Source organism: Onychomys torridus, chromosome 4 (genome assembly GCF_903995425.1).
Source record: "Onychomys torridus chromosome 4, mOncTor1.1, whole genome shotgun sequence".
NCBI lineage: Eukaryota > Metazoa > Chordata > Mammalia > Rodentia > Cricetidae > Onychomys > Onychomys torridus.
Window position 1 is genome coordinate 54950195 of NC_050446.1, and position 22765 is coordinate 54972959.

General features: G+C 38.8%; 1 protein-coding gene across 3 annotated transcripts in view; it reads right to left on the reverse strand.

The window, feature by feature from the left end:
- Positions 1 to 590: 590 nt before the first annotated feature.
- The window catches only part of Cwc22 (CWC22 spliceosome associated protein homolog), a 40704-nt gene continuing 18529 nt past the window's right edge, over positions 591 to 22765 (reverse strand). For 2 of the 3 annotated variants that reach the window (XM_036185372.1, XM_036185373.1), the window contains exons 6-19: positions 22257 to 22425; positions 21880 to 21933; positions 20824 to 20959; positions 20527 to 20733; positions 20377 to 20439; positions 16717 to 16821; positions 15531 to 15612; positions 10078 to 10138; positions 9345 to 9422; positions 8392 to 8544; positions 7057 to 7184; positions 5849 to 5950; positions 5539 to 5756; positions 591 to 1530 (exon numbers count right to left, since the gene is read on the reverse strand). In XM_036185372.1, the coding sequence (XP_036041265.1) occupies positions 950 to 1530; positions 5539 to 5756; positions 5849 to 5950; positions 7057 to 7184; positions 8392 to 8544; positions 9345 to 9422; positions 10078 to 10138; positions 15531 to 15612; positions 16717 to 16821; positions 20377 to 20439; positions 20527 to 20733; positions 20824 to 20959; positions 21880 to 21933; positions 22257 to 22425 (2137 nt within the window). In that variant the 3' untranslated portion in view covers positions 591 to 949. Of the gene's footprint in view, positions 1531 to 5538; positions 5757 to 5848; positions 5951 to 7052; positions 7185 to 8391; positions 8545 to 9344; positions 9423 to 10077; positions 10139 to 15530; positions 15613 to 16716; positions 16822 to 20376; positions 20440 to 20526; positions 20734 to 20823; positions 20960 to 21879; positions 21934 to 22256; positions 22426 to 22765 lie in introns of those variants that run through there. The other variant, XM_036185375.1, reaches the window with a different exon arrangement.

The window sequence follows — 22765 nt, forward strand, 5'->3', positions numbered from 1 at the left end:
TTTTTTGAGACAGGGTTTCTCTGTGTAGCTTTGGAGTCTGTCCTGGAACTCATTTTTTGGCTCAGGCTGGCCTCGAACTCACAGTTCCACCTGCCTCTGCCTTCCAAATGCGTGTGCCATCACCGTCCGGCTGGTCCCACTATTGTTAATACTCACACTTTGGCTAAAATGGGCCCAATGCACTTTAAGGTGAACAAGTGCAAGAAGTCCATTGAGCAAGTAGGGTGAGAGGCCTACCTGCCCCCCTAAGGGAATGCTTTATTATCTCCACAGTAATTATCATGCTTTTATATTCTGAAAAAGTTACAATGAAAAAAATCCTTCCAATTCAAATAGAACACTGGAATTGCTTCACAGGCAGTTCATATACCTCAATGGCTACGCTTTTTAAATGATTTCCTAATCCAATTACATACACATCAGTTCACCTTGACATAATGTTAAAGGTGGTAAGCACTAACTGCAGGCTGGAGGAGAGTGAACTAGGAATGTTCTGGGTCACTAGCAAGTGCATCTCTCAAGAGGAAGACGCACTCAGCTCCCAAAAATCACCCGCGAGAAACCTACAGGTGACACCTGGCAGAACCCTATTGTAAAAACTGGAAATGCTTTATTTATTTTGTCCTCTGGTTATATATACAGTCACAATAATTATGGTAATTTGACACATAGAAAAACATTTGGTTTTTTTTTAAATAATCAATGATTCAATGAGCATTTTTGTTCCTTTTATTCACAAAACCTAAGACTTACCCCTCTGTTGAGACCCTTTTCTTTATGATTTACAGAGGACCTTGAGATGTATCAATTATAAAACATGTCAAAAGGAAAACATCTTTAAAATTTACAGATACAAACAGGCACTTTATACAAGAGTTCTCTCTATAAAACCATCAATGTAAAAAAGACATCAGAAGTGAGTGTAAGGCATGTTCAGTTGTCATTAGAATTATTTTTGTCTTGTTGGAGACTTTTCTCTCCTCCGGTCCTGATTTCTTGATCCTCTCGAATGTTCCGAGGATCTGGTAGACTTTTCCCATCGTCTCTCAGCACCATTCTGATGCCTGTCATCATCACTTTTATGCCCTGAATGTCTTCTTCTCCTTTCCCTGGACTTAGAGCGATCTTTTCTTCTGACTCTTTCACTGTCCTGATTTCGGGTTCTTTGCTTCTCAGTTTCAGAAAAAGACTCTCTTCTCTCCCGCCGCTTCTTCCTTGGCTCACCATGCTTGTCTCCCAGCTCTCTGTGCAGGTCTTGGTCTCGGCCATTCCCAACTCTACTGTAACTATTTTCTTGGGGAGGAAGGCTTCTGTCAGCCATGGACTTTGCTAGGGGGTCTCTCCAGTCAGCGTTTCGTGAGTTTTGCGTTCTGTCTCTCTCAGTCCTTGCTCTCTCAGTCCTCTCTTCCTGGTGCCTTTGTCCCTCCCTCCCTCCCTCACGCCTCCTGTCACGTGCCTGCTGGCCCCTGGCTGCTTTCTCTGCTTCTTCACTTCTTGTTTTCCCTCGTCTCTTTCTTCTTGCATCTTTAGCTGCATGCAAAAAATTACAGTTAGTTTTTATGTTAATCTAAATCCGTAATTTAACAATAACATTTACCAAATTGTTGGAGAACACTTATTTGTGTAAACTAGATGCTAAGCCAAAGTGAAACGCCTGAGGAAAGACTATTTTAAAAGAGGAATCATTTTTAAAATAGGTCACTATTAGTTATTAAGTAACTAAAGTTTCAAGTTCTCATAAGAGCTTTCAAATAAACTATAGCAAATGTAAAAAAGTCCATCTAGTGACTAGAAATAGTACGTTGCCACTTACATACTCTAACCCCAAATAGAGCTTGTCAGATGAAACTTAGCTGAGGGCAGCCCTGGTGCATAGACAAGACACATGGCCACCCACCCCAAAACCACTTCCTACAGGCAGGTGAGGGGCAACTTGGCTCAATTACAGAGCGAGTGTGTCTCCACAGAAAAGTCTCCCTCTGTGAACTGCACAGCTCTCTGGTTCTCTCACAGCCACTGGCCATACCAGCAAAGGCAGGGGTATGACAGATAGAGGTTCTATGAGGCCACTGAAGCTTGGCCTCTGACAAAAACTTCTAAAGAGACTTTGAACAATTCAGTTTTGCTGATATAATCCCAAATATAAAATATAGGAAAATAGCTGGGCAATGGTGGCACATGCCTTTAATCCCAGCACTTGGGAAGCAGAGGCAGGTGGATCTCTGAGTTTGAGGCTAGCCTGCTCTACAGAGTGAGATCCAGGACAGGCACCAAAACTACCCAGAGAAACCCTGTCTCAGAAAACAAAAACAAACAAATACACACCCCCACACACACCCCCACACACCCACACACACACACATCCACACACACACACACACACACACACACACACACACACACACACACATATGTAAATAACCATTTTAAGTTGAGTCTAGTCGCTTGTTAATTTGAGTTCATGAATCAAAAATACTGAGATGATGAAAGTTTCACAAATAATTATAACTACAGAAAGAAAACACAACAGGAAATCATTTCTTGCCCTGACTCTACCCAAGTGTCCATGTACCAACCCCTTTCTGCTAAGTTACTACCACTGGCACACACTGTACAAACCAGTCTGCCAGTGAGAACTTCCTTCTCGGGCTGCAGCTGCCCAAGCACCAGCCATCTGGCTCAGTGCTAAGCTCATGTCTCTGGCTCACTCAAAACACTGTCAGGGCTCTGCGAACATAACACCTCAGCCATGCAACAACATGCAAAGCCCCTTCGGCCATATCTGCTTCTCAGTTTTCTAATTTGGAGGCAGCAGTTCATACTGCTTGTATGCTATCTAATACTTTAATAATGAAACTGTTCTCTGCTGAAATTGTATGGTAAGGCAAATGAATTTTGAATCAGCAAACTTTCTTACTGCAAACTTCATGCTGAGCTATCCTGTCCTCAGAACGGACACAATGAAATGTCCTTTGTAACATTCCCAGCTGTTAAATGACTAGTGCTTGCACCATTTCAACCCAGGAATGAAGTTCCTGTGAGGAAGTGCACTACTGCCCTAAGAATACAGAACACGAAGAACCCCACAATTCTGGTTGTCCCACAGTACGTGAAATACTTTAAATGTAACAAGACAGGGAAACACAGCATAAATATCTGCTGTCCAACCTAAGACTGAAGAGAGGGCTGCTACCACTGAAATAGGCATTACAATAGAACACATTCGGACATGCACACAGTCTGCTACCCAGGTAGACCAAGACGCTCCAGTGCAGAAAAAGCAGAGCAGATCTTGGGTTAAACCGCACAGACCTTTTCAGAAAACAAGGACCAGGAGAAAACTGAAAAAGGATTTCAGTAAAGCATCTTCTTTTCCTAGTAGGATAAGGTACACACTGAGAGGGGCTGGAGATGCCTATTTGGAGGCACCGAAGATCTGCAACATTTGTGATGCTGTAATGAAAGAAGTACTCCAGGATAGGATGGAAAGAAAAGGTCCATAGTTACACTAATAATTATATTGTCTATATGAGAAGCTAACACTGGGGGAAGGTGGTGGAGGGTATATGTGGATTTTAGCTCCGAAGTTTGTAATTTTCCTGTAAGTATGAAATTAGTTCAAGATAAAACATCTGAGCATTGCAAACATGAAGAACTTGTTAAAAACCAAGAATCAAAAGAGCCCGGAATTCAAGGGAAGGTAGACACGCAGAGAAGTAAGCTATGTTGTACTGCCGCATCCTTCCTGGGAGGGTCTGCTGATCCAGGGTGGCCACTGAGGGACAAAACAAGACAGCAGAGCTCTGGCAGCCTTACAGGGCTAGCGACACAAGCGTGAATACTTGTTTGCAATATACATATACACATATTGCAACACATTAAACATAAACTATGTAGGGAGCAAGACAGCAGAGAGAGAATAAATACAGGGCAAAAAAAAAAAAAAAAAAAAAATCCTAAAAATAGGAATGTCAACTTAAAAGGGGGAAGAACAAAAATTGAGGAAGAGAGGTAATATCCAAATGGCCAATAATAAGGTTATGCTCAGCTTAATTAGGGATCAAGGAAATGCAAATTAAAATGAAAGATATAAGGCAATATTATCACATATTAACCAGGGTTAAAATTAAAAATACGGGCAATATGCACCTGGTAGGAGTGTAACTTGGAATAATGACTTCCAAAACTGGTGGTATTTACTAAAACCAAATATATACACATCCTACAGCAGTGATGCCATCTGTAGCTACATAACTGAAAAGAAATGTACATATAGGTGCTCTCAGGATGATGTTATGTCCCAACTGACATGTGACAAAATGCTTTTAATAACTAACCCCCCCCCCCATCACAAAAACCACAGGTCAGCACAGCATGCTCAGAATCCCTACATTAATCTGCATGTGGCCATCACAGAAGAATTACACATAGTAGCTCAGAAGAGAGAAAAATTCAAACTTCTAAGTACCATTTCTATTGACTCTATACAGCTTTTGTATCACTGTAAAAGCTGAAAAACCAAAAACACAGTGATGATCAGCCAGAGACTATCTGCATATGTGTGTGTGTGTGTGTGTGCAAATACACACACACAGTTACTAAGATATGTATCTAGGACATCAAAGACATGTATGAGCATGTACTGCAAACACTGTAGATGAACTATAAATGCAATATGGATAAATTCTGTGAATATAACAATGAAAGTATTAGATAAAGGAGTCCATAATTAATACCTATAAAGTTAAAGCTGGTACTGTGGCACAGGCCTCTTGGGAAGTGGAGGCAGAGGACCAGGTTCAAGGCTAGCCCGTCAGACAGTGAATTAACAGAATAAACTACATATGAGATTCCAAAAAGCAAACAAAGCAAAACATCCAACAGCAAACAAGGCAGGCAAAGGCTGGCCATGATGATGGATGGCTGAAAAACAGGCATGAGAGGCAAGGGCGGGGGGGGGGGGACGGGGGGACTGCAGTTCCAGGCCAGCCTGGGCTATGTAGTGAGGAGACCAAGTTTAGCTATGTTGTGAACTCTTGTTTCAACAAAAGATCAAGACTAATGATGCAATCACAAGTCAGAACAGCAGCTGCCATGAGGGGAGGAAGCTGGCAAGCACCAGAGGAACAAAGGAATTCTAAAGTGCCAGTACTTCTTGATCTGGGTAAGAGCTCTGGAGAGCAAAGCCCCAGATGAGCCAGACAATAAGATGATGTCAAGTAGTCACATAAAGCTTGACTACAACAAGAAACCTAAACACCTTGAAAATGAAGCATCAGGATGGCCCCTCTAAACTAAACATAGACATGAATGGCACTTCAGGCATCACTTGAATCACAGCTGTGTCTATGAAGAGACTTCTAAAACAGATGTAACAAACTGCAGACTACGTCATTTCCATTTGATCATCTCTATTAATGTGTTTTAAATAGATGGCCAAAATAAATAAGTAGCAATTGAGACTAGCCCTTATGAATGAACACGATGAGCTGCACTTATCCGACACGGGCAGAATGAATTCTGAGTGCGCCCCGCTACCTGAGGCAGAGCTCTGACTGCTGGACGATGAGGAGTCGCTGCCTTCACTGGAAGAGTCTGAGCTGCTCTCGCGGCTCTCAGAACCCGAGTCAGAGGACTCGGGCCCCGAGGAGGACGCTGAGGACGAAGAGGTCAGGGAGGGTTTCTTTTGCTCAGCTTCTGGTTTCTGAGCTACGATGACCTTGGGTGTATTTTTTAGATGCTCCCGAAGTTCATCCCTAACAGAAATACAAGGTGTTACACTGTGCCTCTAAAGTACTCGTCAGATAATTTTGTCAGGTGACGATAAAATTCTGCAAGTGATACTTACGTTAAACCTCCGAGACCTATAGACGTGAAAAAGTTGATGGCAAACCGGGTATTCCGTGGATTGTCTCGAGGTAATAGTCCTTCAAAGAATGGCTGCAGAGTTCTGAAAAGAAGAAAGGAATGGGGGAAAAAACAAGAAAAATGAAAAGTCCTATACCCACTTACCATATTTTCTATATATTAGATTAGGAAGGTTGTAAGAAGTGGTTCACACATTTACAGGTTAGGCTACCTAATATAGTCATTAACAATGAACAATTCATTGAAGTTCATTTCTTTATAAAAAATTCCTTTACAGTTTTGTGTGTGTGTGTGCGCACATGCACAGGTAAGAGAACACAGTATGTGGGAGTTGGTTCTCTCCTTCCACCATGTGGGTGTCAAGGATCCAACTCATTTCAGACTTGGTGTCCTTTACCCACTGAGTCATTTCATTGGCCCTAAGGCCTGATTTCTGTCATTACACAATATAGATTTAGAAGCATTTTATACAGACACTAGCATACACACAGAGGATACAGATGACATATACACAATTTTGTGTACATGGATATATGCATAAGTACATTTTGTGCACATGCACCAAAAAAAGTAAAGGCCTTAGCATAAGTATGCACATCTAACTTGTATAAAAGCTGAGAAAGAGTAGGAAGTAGGCAGTGAGTGTTTCCTAGAAAAGGGTAAATTACAGATAGACTCATTAAGCATTTGTTGGATCAACAAGAGGGTCACTGCTTCTGTAGTCACAGTGGTTAACGAAGTATGAAAAGCGAGACACTATTCCAAATTTGGTGACACTGAGGGGGCTAGTGCAGCTTCCTAAGGAGAGTGAGCCTGATAAAGTACATGTGTTTGAAACAGTGAAGAAGGCCTAGGTCAGAGAAGCCTGGAGACCCCAATTCCGGTCAGTGTTTAAGAGAGGCAGAGAAATGAAACACTGGAATAACATGCCATTAGTAGAATGGAATAGAAGCCAATCGTCCCGAGAACTAGAACCTGACTAAACAGGTACTAACTAAGAAAGGTGAAGCAGGGGTTATGCAACGGTCCTGGAACCAAAACCTGAAAGGTGCATGCTGTCCCCTTTCTTGAAACATTCAGCATTCTGGTGCTACCCCAAGTCCCAGAGGGTTTTCCACTGAGGACATTACCATGGGGGTACTCCCACAGACAGGAAGACTAAAGTTAAACTGTTAATAGTCAACTTACTCGTCTTTTAACCTCGCATTCAGTTTAGGAAGACCCATGTATTCACATAGTTCCTGGAAAAATATTTTAACAAAAATTCTACTAGATGATGTAGTGGTCTCTTCACTAAGTTTTATGCATTCAAGAACCTAGAAATTAAAAGACAGAATAAAAATTATTTTTGTTTTAAAAGACAAGGACGAGTGACTGACCAGTTTAAGCTCTCTCAAAATGACTAGGACTTTTCATCCTCCAGCAGCGTCTCTGAGTACCTTCCCTATCGACATGTACTGTTTCTTGGCCAAGGGTAAGACTGCTTCTCTACATTAACTTTCCAATGTGAAGATAGTACAGAAATAGTTGTGTGCTTTTTCTTGAGGAAGGTGCTTTTTATAGCAGAGAAGATACCCTGTCTTAGCATATAGCACCAAAGTAAAACTGCTCACAAACTTCCCTCAGTAGAACATGGTGTATACAAGAAAATAGGCAAATCTACTAAGAACATTAAGCTATAGTTTTGTTTAGCACAATACACTAGAACAAAGATGAAAAAATGATGGATGACATATCCTGAAAACTATGACAGCTTTTACAAACTAACTTGTAAATATAGATTTAAGAGATAAACAGAAAAAACAACCCTCTAGCTTTTATAGGTTATGTTCTGCAAGCCTATTTTGCCAAATGTTTAAAACTTGGCCTCTTTTTTAGAACAGGGAAAATGAAGCAAAGGGTTCTGTTTAGCTGCTTGGTTGGCTTAAATGTGCCCATTGAGTGTAGTCGGATAAACTTAGGACTTAAGTACTACAAACTTATCCAATACTCCTAAGGGGGAGCTTGTTCTAATATGAGTTTGTGGTATTTTACATGTCATCCTCTTCTTTCTTGGATGTGACTGTGTATTACAATAACTCTAGCAACCTTGCTTCACTTAGCATGTGAGACTCTTTATGGTGTATGGACAGTAGTTCTGAGGCACAAGTGCCACCAGAAAAGGGGATACATGTCTCTCCTTGATTACGTGAGTATGGGCAAATATGCATAAAGATGTCAAACATGAAAATACATAAAATTTTCCCTGAAAATATTGCTAGTCATCACTACTAAAAAGCAGCATGGTTTGGGCACGTATGATCCACAATAGTATTTCTTACACTTGTACATTAACTGACTTAGTCTTTTAATTCCATGCTACATGAACACTTTTCAAAGATAACAGCTGCAGTAATGTGCACTATATATTTCCTTTTAATTCCTATCTGCTGATAGGATGAGTGTAGCCATGTCATAATTAATGCATATTTGAAAATAACAGGGGACTAAGAATGAAGAGCAAATATTGATCCAATTACTTACACTCCATGGAAGTGAATCAGTATATAAAAGATGGGCAAACATCTTAGCCACGTTTCTTAATTTATTAGTTTCTAGACGATGGATGGTGTCATACTGTTCTTTAAATATACTTTCAAACGACTCCATATATTCTTTCTTCAGGATACAAAACCGCTACAGATAAGAAACCTGAAAGTCAATACCAGTGGAAACCGAACGCCCATACAATTAAACTGACTATCCTAAATTTACTAATCATTTATAAACACCTTCCAAAATCATCTATCACCCAATCTTTCTGCGCTAAATGATGTTCAAAAAGTTACAGCTGTAGTTTTTATTTGGATTTATAGACTAAAATAAAATTATACATTTAGTTGATCCTAAACACATATACTCTGTATTATATAAATCTGCCTTGTGAATAGTTTAGAAATATTTTAGAGACTGGAAAGACAGATTAGTGTGTTCTTGCAGAGGACCCAAGTTAAGTTCCCAGTTTCAGAGATCCATCACCTCTGGCCTCTGCAGGTACCTGCTCTCATGTGCACACACCTCAACATGTACACATACAGACACATAATTAAAAATGATGAAAGTAAACCTTTAAAAATTTTTACAACATGATTATTCTGTGCTAACTAAACAGGTTCCTGACTTTAGTAACAGCTTTGAGTTTTTGAAGACATTTAGTTGTTTTTTATTGGGAAATTGTTACAAAATATTTTTAATTTTAAAAAGTTGCAGAAAAATGATAGCAAATGTAATGTGTTAGGGAATGAAGTGAGAAAGCAAGCTGACAGGCTTGAGTAATCTGAAGGAAGAACACTGTGCTCTCAGGAAAAAAAAGTGTATTGTTTCAGTTAAGGGTAGACCAGGCCACAAAGCACAATCATTAATTCACTATATTATTGCTGGGAATTTTGGGGGGACTTTTATTAAATCCTGACATGAAAAGCAAGGCTGTAACTCACCCCAGCTAGCAATCCAAAAAATTTTTCATATGTCCTTTGCTGAGCACAGCAATCAAGAATCATGTTGCAGAGTTCTTTCTGTTTGGAAAGAAAAATTGTATTAATGACTCAGAACACAATGGAGCTGTTTTATAACAACTTATGACCACAACGGTGACTATATTTTCAAGCTAGAATTTTAAAAATCTTGAAAACTTCAAAATTATTTTTAAAACTCAATGTCAAGCTCATCTTTTTTTTTTTCCTCCAGAGCTGAGGACCAAACCCAGGGCCTTGTGCTTGCTAGGCAAGCACTCTACCACTGAGCTAAATCCCCAACCTTATCTTTTTTTAAAAGCCTTTAGTCTTACTGATATCATCTAAGCTATTTATGGTAATTTCATTACATATACAATTCTAAATTCATGAGTATGAATCATTTCAAAACAATCTAGTGCATAAAGGAGGTCACAAGGTTTGACTGGATATTGCGTCTTTAAAGACTTCTGTGTGGAATTCTTTTAAATTTAGATTCACCAACACAAATATCTAACAATTTAGCTATAAACTAAATTATTAAAGGAGATATTTAGATAGTATGGAAAAAGCTGAACAGGAGTGTCTGCAGAAGCATAAATGGACACTTCAGTTTCAACTTGGAAGGACCCTATGTAGACTGACCTACAGAGAGATGGACGCTCTATGTACTTCCTAATAGAAAAAAAAGAAAAAGAAAAAAAAGGCATGGACATACTGTTTGGCTCTCAGCAAACTCCATCTTCAGTAATTTGTGTGCACATTCTTCAAAATCTAAACTGAGGAGACAAGATGGTGACAATATGTTAAAAGCCTGCAGCAATAAATGACAGTGTTCTTTACAGTCCAAACATTACTGTTACTGTCTGAATGTAAATATGCAGAACAGCCCAGCACACAGAACAGCTCTGAACCTACAATGACAAAGCAGAGCAGACAACAGCACCAGAAACCTTCCACCACGCTATGTAGAAACCAGACACAGGCCACACACAACAGAATCTTAGCTTCTCAACAGGCAAATTCATCCAGACAAGGAACAAGGAAGGGACCAGAAGGATGGCTAGTGGAAAGGGAATTTTCATTCTGGAGGGTCGAAAATTGTTTGAAAATGTTTGGACAACTTTGCAAGTACTATAAAACAACTAATTACAGATAAAGGATGAATTTTATAGTAATCTCACACATGCACGTGCGCGCGCGCGCACACACACACACACACACACACACACACACACACACACACCCCTCAACTTTAAAGAAGCCATATACTAATAAATAAAAAGAATTACTGTGCCTTGATCTTTATCACTCTCTCCAACAATCAACCTGAAGTTAGTCAGATATTATTACATACAGTAATAATACAGGCCTCCCACTCACGAAATTGGATTGTGCTTCTAAATGTTTCTCACTGAAGCACAATAGTTGTAAATTCTCAAGTGTTAGCATCAACATTTCCTTTAAATTCGGGAAGAGAGTTGGGCGCGGTGGCTAATTCCTATAATCCCAGCACTCCTAATGGGAGGCAAGAAGGACTGCTATTGAGTTTGGGGCCAACCTAGGCTGGAATGAGATCCCGTCTCAAAGCAAACAAACAAGAACACCGTTGGAGGAGAAGTACCATGTGAGGAATTCATGAACTGTTCTGAACTGAGGCTCCATCAGTAAAGGACAGATGAACTCTAAAGAGAGGGAACCTGGTCCCAGGAACCAAAGAGTAACTGCCCATGCTCAAGATCATGAATGTCAGCCATTTCGTCTGAAGTCCAAAAACGAAAAGTATTAGAAATTTTATTCAAAAGTTTAGCTAAAATAATAGGTAGAATGTTACCAATGAAGAACATATTAAAGTTGAAAATGTTACCAGGTATTTGATTGTTTTCTTGTTTGCTTCAGAAAAGGCTGCATGTAGCCCAGGCTATAGAGGAAGACCTGAACTCCTGACTTGCCTGTCTTCACCCTCCAAATACTGGGAGTGCAGGTGTCTCCACATAGTATTTATAATCAACTAATTTTTTGTTTTGTTTTTCAAGACAGGGTTTCTCTGTGTAGTTTTGATGCCTGTCCTGGATCTCACCCTGTAGACCAGGCCTGCCTCTGCCTCCTGAGTGTTGGGATTAAAGGTGTGTGCTGCCGCCACCACCCAGCCCAACTTATCTTTTTAAGAAATGTATTTCAGTTGCCAGTCCACACTAAGTAAGTAAACTCTGTTTTTGGTAGGGTATTGTTATTGTGACTTGGATTCCTACATTTTAAGATTTGCAACATCTGATGCAATCCTCTTGTTTTGCAGAGGAGAAAAACAAGACTCTGAGACATACTCCTGGATAATATCCCAGTAATTAGGAATTAAACACAGAAACACTTAAGCTTTCTAGCTCAATGGGAAAGCTACAAAATAAACACTGCATTTAAAAAGCTTCTTGAAATGTGTATTCTGTATTTAAAGAAGCCAGGGGAAAAAATCCTAATTAAAACAGGTCAAATTTCTTCTGCTTCCAGTAAAGGACATTCTCCCACTGGAACTCCACCGACTTTTCCAGACACTACAAACCTGAACACATCTCTACAACATTATCCTTCTCTCACCAGTGCTGAGCTAGGATAAGGCAAAAGCTGCTGCAAAAGCCAACTCAATACACTTTACAAGTTATCTTACTTTATACCCAAACACAGGGTTCCCTGTTTATAAAAAATAAGTATAAAAGCAGTAAATGATGCAAAGTAACTTATAAGAAGCAAAAGCACATTTTACACTGTTTAAACAGATGAATTTATAATATCCTTAATATATGAGAACTAGAACTAGCAAATTCAACAAGAGGTTGATTCAGGACTAATGCTAATATATTTGAACCTTAGTAGATGGTCCAAACCTTCCCTAATAACCACCCAATGCAATGTAATAATTCTGAATGAGTGTTGCAATTCATCTGTATTTCTAGTTTCTATTACTTATTAGGGTCTCATAAGCACAACTGGACAACCATCCAACATAGTACAAGGCAAGAAAGATAGAAAAAAGCAAAATAAAAAAAGAAATCTTCAGCTTGGCAGTGGTGGCACAACGCCTTTAATCCCAGCACTCAGGAGGCAGAGGCAGTCGGATCTCTGTGAGTTTGAGGCCAGGCTGGACTACAGAGTGAGTTCCAGGGAAGGCTCAAAGCTACACAGAGAAACTCTGTCTCAAAAAAAAAAAAAAAAAAAAAAAAAAAAGTGAAAGAAAGAAATCTTCTAGATAGCAGGTAACAGGCTATAAATACTACTACACAGTGAGTGCCTAGAATGGGCACATTTCAGTAGTACAGCAATACCAATGAGTATTAATAAACATATGATGTGTGTTATTAAATTAATAAGGAAATACTTGGCAGAGATGGGGAGAACTTGATAATTAAATGCATGTCAAATAAGCAATAAGGAAATTTTACTATTTTTATTTGAGTATCAGGGAAAAGTTGTCTGAGTTTCTTTTGTTTGCATTCTTTTTAAGTATATGGTGATTTTGAAGTTGTGTTAGTTATAAATATTACATGAACTAACACTGCTCAGTATTTTAGGTATCTTAGGTGGCTAAATACAATTATTTCCAGTTTTAAAACAATAATAATTGAAGTAGGGTTATAAAAATGCATTACTAAATTACTGTCTTCTTGACATGATGCCAGGTTTTAAGTAGTATTTAAAAATGATTACATCGATGTGTCCAATTTAAGAAACTATATTGTCAGGGACACTGCAGTCCATACTGCAACTTTGAAATGCAAAATCTGACCATCATTGAGAACCAAGAACAAGGAGGGAGCTTCAGCCTTGACAGCAAAGCCAACTGCTTAATGTGATGTTTTGTATAATGAAAGAGCATTCTCAGAGCCACAGAGCAGGAAAATGGGAATACCAGCAAACTAGTCAAAGAAAATAAAAACACCAATTCCTACATAGTTCAGTGGCCAAACTGACTTTTGTTTGTCTAAGATTACCTGAAGGAAAGTCCTGAGACACAACTCAGTGATAGAGTGCTGGGCACATTAGGTTCAACTCTCACTTCTGTCAAATAAGTGCTCTCCCACCACCTGACTCAGTCACTTCATCCCATCTAGCCTGGATGCTACAGACCTTAGAAACAGAAAACACTGGGGATGGACACACACACACACACACACACACACACACATACACTGGATGCTACAGACCTTAGAAACAGAAAACACTGGGGATGGACACACACACACAGACACACACACACACACACACACACACACACACACACACACACACACACCCCTTTAAGGTATCATTTCTTCAGCTGGTTTGCTATTTTCAACGAAGACTCCATAAGCATAGCTCTGCATGGTCTACTTATCTTCTCCAAGGTGAAATGTTATGTGAGCATTTCCTACATTCTTAACAAGTCACAATCAACTCAACTTCCAAGGGAGACAGAAACCAGACATTTGACCATGTATTTTAGGTAGTGATCGCCCATTTGTTTCCTTTGTTGTTTTGCAATAAACAATTCTGTGTAATTACAATAATGAAAAAGGAGGACCAGATGCATGGATGGAAAGCCCTTGACTTAAGCTTCCCAAGAGTTTACCTATAATAATGTTTTTGTGAATCTAATAAAATTCAAGACTTAGTACCATCGTTTCAAAAAAAAAAAAAAAAAATTAAGCTACTTCTGCTTTTGATGAGCAATGACAGCATTTCTTTGTCTAAATATTTGATGACTAACATTTTTATGAGATTTTATCACCAATAAGTCTCATTCTTAAGTCCTCCAATGTGTCTACTGAACACTTGTGCTTTTCTTCTAACATCTGTGTGAGTTTTTATAAGTCTAGTAACCACTTTCATATATAATTGGGAAACATTAACTTGGCATGGATAGGCTTGTATTCTTTTAACACTATTATGTAAGGGGCCATTGTTTAAGAGTGAGTGGCTGCCTATGCCAGGTGGTGGTGGCGGCGCACACCTTTAATTCCAGCACTTAGGAGGCAAAAGCAGGTGGACCTCTGCGAGTTCAAAACCAGCCTGGACTATAAAACGAGTTCCAGGACAGCTAAGGTTACACAGAGAAACCCTATCTCGAAAAACCAAAAGAGAAAAAGAGAAAAGAAAAGAAAAAGAAAAAAGAAAAGTGGTTGCCTTCTGTCTCAGTGCTTTGGTTTTTTGGTAATTGCTCTGATTTAGAGATTAGCAAAGTCAAGGCAACTTAGACAAGGGGTCCTTCTCCACCATTACTCAGCTGCACTGCAACTCTTCCTTCCCAGTCACAGTGTTGACAGCAGCATTAAAGTGACCCATTTCTGTCCCGATTAACACTAATTTCTAAAAATGACAGCAGAGACTCAAACTCTAAAAAACTCTCATCTTCTAGTTGCATGGAAGCAGTTTTTCCATGTGAAAGAAAAAAACATAGGTCAAGATAAACAACAACAAATCCTTATTGGTGTTCTGCTGTTTAATGTTCCTCTATCTGAAGTCTTCAGACAATGAACACAAGACGACTCCTACTTATAAATCATCATATTCAATGGAAACACACAGAACTTAGCAACAACCCAACAGGGAAAACATCCCTCCTTCTTTGTGAAATGCAATCAATAAGCTGATTCTCATCAAAGTAACAGATGGGCTAAGCACTCATCATTCCTAGGTATGTCTCTTCAAGTCAAACGGACAGGTTTCCAAGGAAAGAGCCTTCAAAGGGTCTTCAAAGCCTTCCAAAGTGTAATTCGCAATTCCATTTCTATCCACCTGCATCTGCCTAGCAATTATGTTCCCAACTAAGAGTGAGGACTAAAAACCACATCAGAAAATGAGACATTAAATTCTCATTAACAATATGGAGATGGTCTTTCAACAGAGTTGGCTCTTTGAGGTGTCATTCCTAACATTTAGCTACAAGATATGACACACCGAAATGACAGCAGCCTCTATGCAGATAACACAACTAGGACTTGGGGACAAGCTACCTCCAAGGACAGAACAGATGTGCAGGGACCGCTGAGCTGGGTACAGGACGGGTTGAGGCTGGTGTTAGGACAATGACGCAAAGATGTCGGACTGTCTGTCATCAGGCCCTGAACTGTATCACTGATCTTGTTACCCATCTCTTACCCAAAATAAAAATAAAAGAATAATTAAGCCATAGAGTCTTACCTTGACTGAATAGCAAGATATATTGTACGCCGAAATGAGACTAGATTGATTTCTGTTTTGTCATGAATAGTTATTTTTTGTCCTGAAATAAATTAGACTAACAATTATAAAAATATTTGCTCTATGATCAAATTCAATAACAAAAACACTGTCTTCCTTTTGTAAATTAGTATCTGTATAATTAATGGAGCAACTATAAGTCTTCTGACTTACCATTTTGTTAGATCAGAGTCCACAACCATGCCAAAAAATTTTTGTCTCTGTGTTACAAACTCATTTAGACACCATAGGAGGCTTTATTCTAGACTGAAGCTTCACTAAATGTTATTTCTGGAGTCATACACAATTTTGACTAGGTAGATGAGTACGGGCTGAAATTCATGTTAAGAGAACACTGGGTTGTGGCAGGTTGACTCTGTCTAAACGTGTATTTGTCAACATCTCTTCACTTATGTAAGAAAACATTTCTTATACATAATAATTTGTATTTCAACAGTACTTCCATATAAAACAAAAAATTTCTAAAGGAAAATATAATATAGCTATTTAGATGACTTAAAGACAACAGTGGAAAAATACAACCTATTTTTTTTTATAAAATGTTACAGAACAATTTCACCGTAAAACATATTACCCTAAAAAAGAAAAACATACTTTCAATATTTCCAGATGTGTAATTCATGTAAAAAACATCCAACTTATATATGCTGCTGTACTACTAATATTCAACCAAAGGAAAGATCTGAGCTTGTTTTTCTGCAAATGACGCAGAGGTAAAGAGGAAGAACACCAAGCCTGTTCTGTACATAGTTGCTGGCCTCCCTACCCATATTTTGCCAAAATGAACAGCAAATATCTACTGATTCACATCTGTCACACTCTTGCCAAGGTTACATAAATCACACACCCTCACCATGAATGTACCTTTAGAACTGAAGGTCTAAAATACCAAGTTAAAATTATGTTGTTAGGAAATCCTTCTGAGGACAGAAAACTTCTGAGGACAGAAAAAAGGGGCAGTTTTCTGTCCTAAAGGATATTGAACAGTAACCCTGTCTTCACCCACTAACCGCCAATGGCATTCTTCGCAATCTTTCTCAGTGAATGGAGAAGGGATTTTAAGAGGTACTGCAGAATTCACTAAATCCTAAAGTGTTGACAGCATACTTGAAAAGCCACACTTTACCTCCTTCCTCTTCTTCTCCTTCTTCCTCCTCTTCCTCTTCCTCGTCTTCACTACTTCCAGCTTCTTGGTCTGTGTTGGAATCACTGTCTCCTTCATCAAGAATATCTACAAAGTAAGTTTAAGAAGAAAAAAAAGGAATGCACTAGATACATGTACCTCATCCTGAGAAGTTCATTCTTATTTCACCGAATCTAATTTTAACTGTTTACCTGCCAACAGTGATAGCAAGAAAGCAATTAGAATGATTTGATGTTAGGAAATTGGATGTATCGTTCTCTGTCAGATAAAATGTGCTCATGAAACTAGGGAATGAAAAGAAGAAAAGAAAGGCACATGATGGTTTTCTGAGAGGGTAAGAGCACTGGAGTCCAAAGCTAGCATTTCAAAGTTCAAAAGCTATCCTAATAAAGAAGGCAGTCTATGATGAAAGCTAAGGCTGTATACTGGACACAAGAATGTAGAGTTAGGAATATATGGAATGATGGCTGGGCGGTGGTGGCACACACCTTTAATCCCAGCACTCAGGAGGCAGAGGCAGGCAGATCTCTGTGAGTTCAAGGCCAGCCTGGGCTACAGAGTGAATTCCAGGAAAGGTGCAAAGCTACACAGAGAAACCATCTTGGAGGGAAAAAAAAGAACATACAGAATGATATGGGAGGGGAATCATTCCAAAACTTATGTATCCACTTTAAATAATAAATAGACTGAAAATTTTAAATTAAAACATACAGTTGTTAAATTAAATATTAACATCTAAAGGTTTTTCATGAGTAAAACTAAAATTTAGCAAAATTGGTAAGACCATCACTATTCTCAAAATACAACTTACATTCACATCTGAATGAATGTACATGAAAGGTCACATAGAACATCTACCACATCAACAGTGCAAATGGCACAGATCACAACTGTACCTCACACAGCTGCATTTTTATTTATTATGATAATCACTGAGGTTTTAACACAGAGTTTTAGTTCACTTTTAGAAGATACTAATTTCTTTATATTTTGCATAGCAGCGTAAGTCGGGAGCCCTATATTTAATGTTAGCAAAGAATTTCATACTGCAAAGAACTAATCATTTTATAACTGTAGAGCTGTCATTTAGCCCTTACCTTACATACAAATCTTAGAAACATTTTTAGCAAATGCAACTCTAAGAAACAATCCAGGGTCTAGTTGATTATACAATAGAACAGACTTTGAAAAGAAGAAACTATTTAGTATCCCAAAGTAGGAAGAAAGGCACTCCTGCTGTTTTCCCAAATGCTGTGAAACCCAATACACAAGTACACCTGGGTCACTTGAAGTGCTAATTACCAGAGCTGTGCTCACTTCCTGCTGTGGTCATTTTTATGCAAGTTCCAGAGAAATATTTTACTAAAGATGAAGGTCAAATAAACTGACTCTCTCTCCTTTAGAATTAGCTTCCCAAAATTCTGTAAGCACTGGCAATTGGATTTCATTAGGTGAATAGGACAAGGTTTCAACAAATGGTCTATGATTCTCTGGGGAACTTGAGAACTGTCAGATGATCTATGAGGTCCACATGCTCTCCTAATAATTCTAAGGTATTATCTGCCCTCTCACTGCATTGATATCTACAGTAACAGACAAGAGCAATGGGGGTTAAGAATGCTGCAATCTAAGCAATGAACCAGGAGTCAATGCTGCTTTCGGCCACACTTGCAGCAGGGGAAGCCTATTTTGATTGTAGCTGTCCTTGATGAAGATGTACAACACTAATTGTATTACAGCTCCATATTTGAACAACACTGTACAACTTGTATTATAGGCTGATGAACAGTGCAGTGGTAACCTCAAGAACAAGGCTGGGCTAACTGCCTGGGTCAGAGGATAAATTTTTCATTTTTACTTAGGAAAAAAATGGCCAATGCTGTCAACAGATGTTGTTAGATATTTGGCAAACAAATTTCCTGCAACAAAGTAACACTTTCATTTTAAAAACAGTATCTGCTACCATGATACAATTTAAGTTTGTAAGAGAAAATCTAATGTTTGCAAAATTTTGTATTTATCCCCCTGATCTCAATAGCTTCCCAATAATGGAACAAACTTCTGAGACGAGTAGCAACATTAAGACATGTGAGCTTTGATACTGTCCTAACATGTTTACTTAATTTTGATGATGTTCATGTGCTAACATTTAGAAGATACATGCATATAGCACAGTGAAGCAAGGTGTTCCAAATAACTGACATGTTGCAAAATGAGGTAAGGCACAATGAGCTATTAGAAGAGACACATATACCAAAGGTTTTTAACATTTAACTGAGTGTAAAAAATCACTAATACCACTTAAGATTTCAAATGGAAATCAACTTTTAAGAAACTACTAACAAGCTGGGCAGTGGTGGCGCATACCTTTAATCCCAGCACTTGGGAGGCAGAGGCAGGCGAATCTCTGTGAGTTCGAGGCCAGCCTGGTCTACAGAGGGAGTTCCAGAACAGCCACAGCTACATAGAGAAACCCTGTCTCAAAAAACTAAAAACAAAACAACAACAACAAAAAAAACCCCCAAACTACTAACAGTTAACTACTGTCATAGTATCAAGGAAGAATAGCACACTTCTCTGCAAAGGCTATCACAATATTCTTCCCTCTTCTAACTATATTGTAAATGAAACTAGAGTGAGCTGCAGTAGGCAGAAGGCAGAAGGTCAGAGTACACATTTCCTATTAGGTCAGGCACTACTCAGTCCATAAAATGTCATCTTCTCAATAAGCCCCATTATTTATTAAAATAATTTAATCATTTCATAAAAATGTTGCTTGTGTTTTTAAATATTCAAACACCAACAGATAAAACACATAAATCGAAGTGCTCTGAAGTCTAATTTTAAAAGAGTGTCAAGGGATCTCAAAACCATAGAACTTGAGAACCACTGTAATAAAAAAGTATAATCCATGTACTGGCTAACTGCCTAGACCCTAAAGGAATCCCAAGTTTAAAATAGAAAATCATATCAGAGATCCAGAAAAACTTGGCACCTTTTAGGGAAACTAGAGAAAGAAGTCCAAAAACGAGGACGGGAATGGGCTTACGGAACGAAAGCTCAGCGGCAAAGGAAGCAGTCCAGTGGCGAGGGGAGCCTGTAAGCATCTGCATCAACAAGAGAAACCCGTTTGGGGTACAAGAGTCTTAGCAGACTGCACAGGAACAGAAGACCTTCTGAACCCTCTAAATAAAACTAAAGAACAGATATACAGCTATCTGACAATACACATACAGATAATAATCAGCATATCAATCAATTAGACACTGATCCTGTAGTTAATGTCATTAGAAGAATGTCAATCCACCATCCAGAAAAGTATGACACTGTGTATTAGCTGTGTGGTACTGACTGTAGGTATAGAAAAAACCTAATAAAGGCCACTAGTAATCTATGAGTGTTTCTTAGACAGGAGAAACTTGAAAGAAGAGGGGCAAAGAAATGCAGAATTCAGAATGAATTTACACCAGGAGCAAACACTACCAAGAAAGTTAATTCATGAGGAAGCGAAGAGCAGGCTCCCTGGAGCTGAGCTTCAGTCGAGAAGAATCAGTGGGCTATTAATAAATGTTCCTGTCAGTATCATGGAACTGTCTATATTGTTTCTACTGATTCAAGCTATTTTTATCAAATTTTACATACCTTTTTTGATAGCTTTATATTTTTCTTCATTCTCCATGAAACTAGGATCCATCTTGAACACATCTTAAAAAAATAAACAAGAAGCGTTAGTTAATTTCCTGCATTGACATGCTGGTGTCCCACCTCCTGCTTTGCACACCCTAGGCTTACTGAGAACATCTTCTGGATTGTAGTCATCCTCCAAGGGGAGCATATGGGTAAACTGATCATCCTCTTCCACTAAATCAAGTCCGTCTGGAATAACAGGGTGGTCCTTGAATCCATCCTTGCGTACAGCGAACATCACTTCAATCATGTACTGAACTCTTTTGTCGATCTCAGACTCGTGCAGAATGTTTCTCAGGCGTTCAAAGATCGCTGAAGTTAAAAGCAAAGACAATAAAAAACAACACTCTTAACACTAGAGTAAGAATACATAAGAATATACAAACCGAGAATTGCAATTACCATTGATCCCCCTTGGTGACACCTGGGTTAATTTGAGTCCACACTCCTTGAGGAAGCCGATGGCTACCTCGACGCTGTCATCTGTTGGTCTCTCCAGCAGCAAAGTGAGCATCTCCAGGCATAGAACCTCATGTGCCTTAACAGAATCCAGACACATGACAGAGACAAAATAGTTTTACATCATTAAACTGTTACTGACAAGTGTTTTTTTTTTTTTTTTTTTTAAGTATTTTTCTAGGAAGGAGTGCTCTGTCTGCATGTATGCTTACATGCCAGAAGAGGGCACCAGATCTCATTACAGATGGTTGTGAGCCACCAAGTGGTTGCTGGGAATTGAACTCAGGACCTCTGGAAGAGCAGCCAGTTTCTTAACTGCTAAGCCATCTCTCCAGCCCTAATGACAAGCTTTTAAATATAACTTAGCATTCTATAATGATTATAATGCACATGATAGCTTTTCTATAAATTTTTATCATGTTATATATTAAAACTTTATAATCTAGTGAATTTAGAGACACCCTGGAGATAAGGAAGAAGGCCTAAACAAATCCATCTTGCTGATGGGACAATGGGTAAGGGATGATGAGCAGTGGCCCCTGAATAATGTGTCACATGCTGGTTTATGTGCTAGGCTGCGCAACAGTATTCACGGAGAAGCAGATACACTTTATAAAAGTGACAAAAACACTCAACAAGTGAAAGGCGTGACCACCGATAAACTGTTTCAAGCTGCTCACACCAAGCATCACCTATTTACTAGGTGGTCATGGGCATTAGGCAGGAGGAGGAGTGAGGGAAGAGATGCAGAAAAACGGAGTTAAACTCCACACAGAATAACTTGTAGCTCAGTAACCACAGTGTTTAATCACATCAGCCTGACTAAACACCTTACAACATTCAGATTTTCTCTATATTTAAGAATATTAGGTGCATTTCAAACACCTTTACAACTGAAAGGTTAACCAAGATGATCAAAGACTAGGATGCAGGGAAATGGCACCTAGACCACGGTCTTATGCCACTGAATTCGACCAGGTTTTAAAGACAATTACTTACCACATTTTGATTTATAAGATGTGCCACAAATTTTGAAGCTGTCAGGCAAAGTGGCTGAAAAATGAAAGCAAAGACAGTTAACTCACCAACTATAGTCAATTGTCCTTTATCAATAAAATCTACAGTGGATTACCATGCCCTTTATGGAACATACTGAGTAATTTTTATTCAGCAATAATATACACGAAGTAGCTATAAAAGCGGTTAAGTATGTAATCAGTCATCATCTTAGTGGCCAGAAGCCATGTAGGAGAATGAACAGTTCTCATGAAGCATATGTTAAATGCACTCCTGTATACAAACAGCATGCTTACTTTTATTGATGCTGGTTTACTGGACTAACCTCATGTGACAATCTACTTACAAGCCATTCATACCTTGTCATTTCTTCGATATCCTTTTCGGAAATTGAGAATTAGTCTCTTTAGAATTAATTCTCCAATTTGCGGGAATTTTGAATTGATGATGGCAACCAGCGCTGCATATACATGGGTAAAGATCGGAGAAGCACTCTGTGCCTGCAACACAGACCTGGCCAGCAGTCCTCTGTCCAAAACATAATAAAGATAGAGTTTAGGAAAAATATGCAAAATCAAAGAAAACTAAGTCCCTGGTCATGAATAATAAAAGAGCATTCACAACGAAATCTTTACTATTTTTCCTGGAAAAAGACTTCATCTTGGTAATCAGTTAAAAAAAAAAAGTGCTTTTTAATAGAAGAGGTGCTTAGTCTCACTGCAACTTGATACCATGGCTAGCTGATATCCATGGGAGGCCTGTTCAGATCTGAAGAGCAACAGAGGGAGAGAAGTGGATGGGGAGAAGGGACTGGGAGGAGAGTAAAGGAAGGAAAATGTTGGTTGGGGTGTAAAAACAAAAACATAAA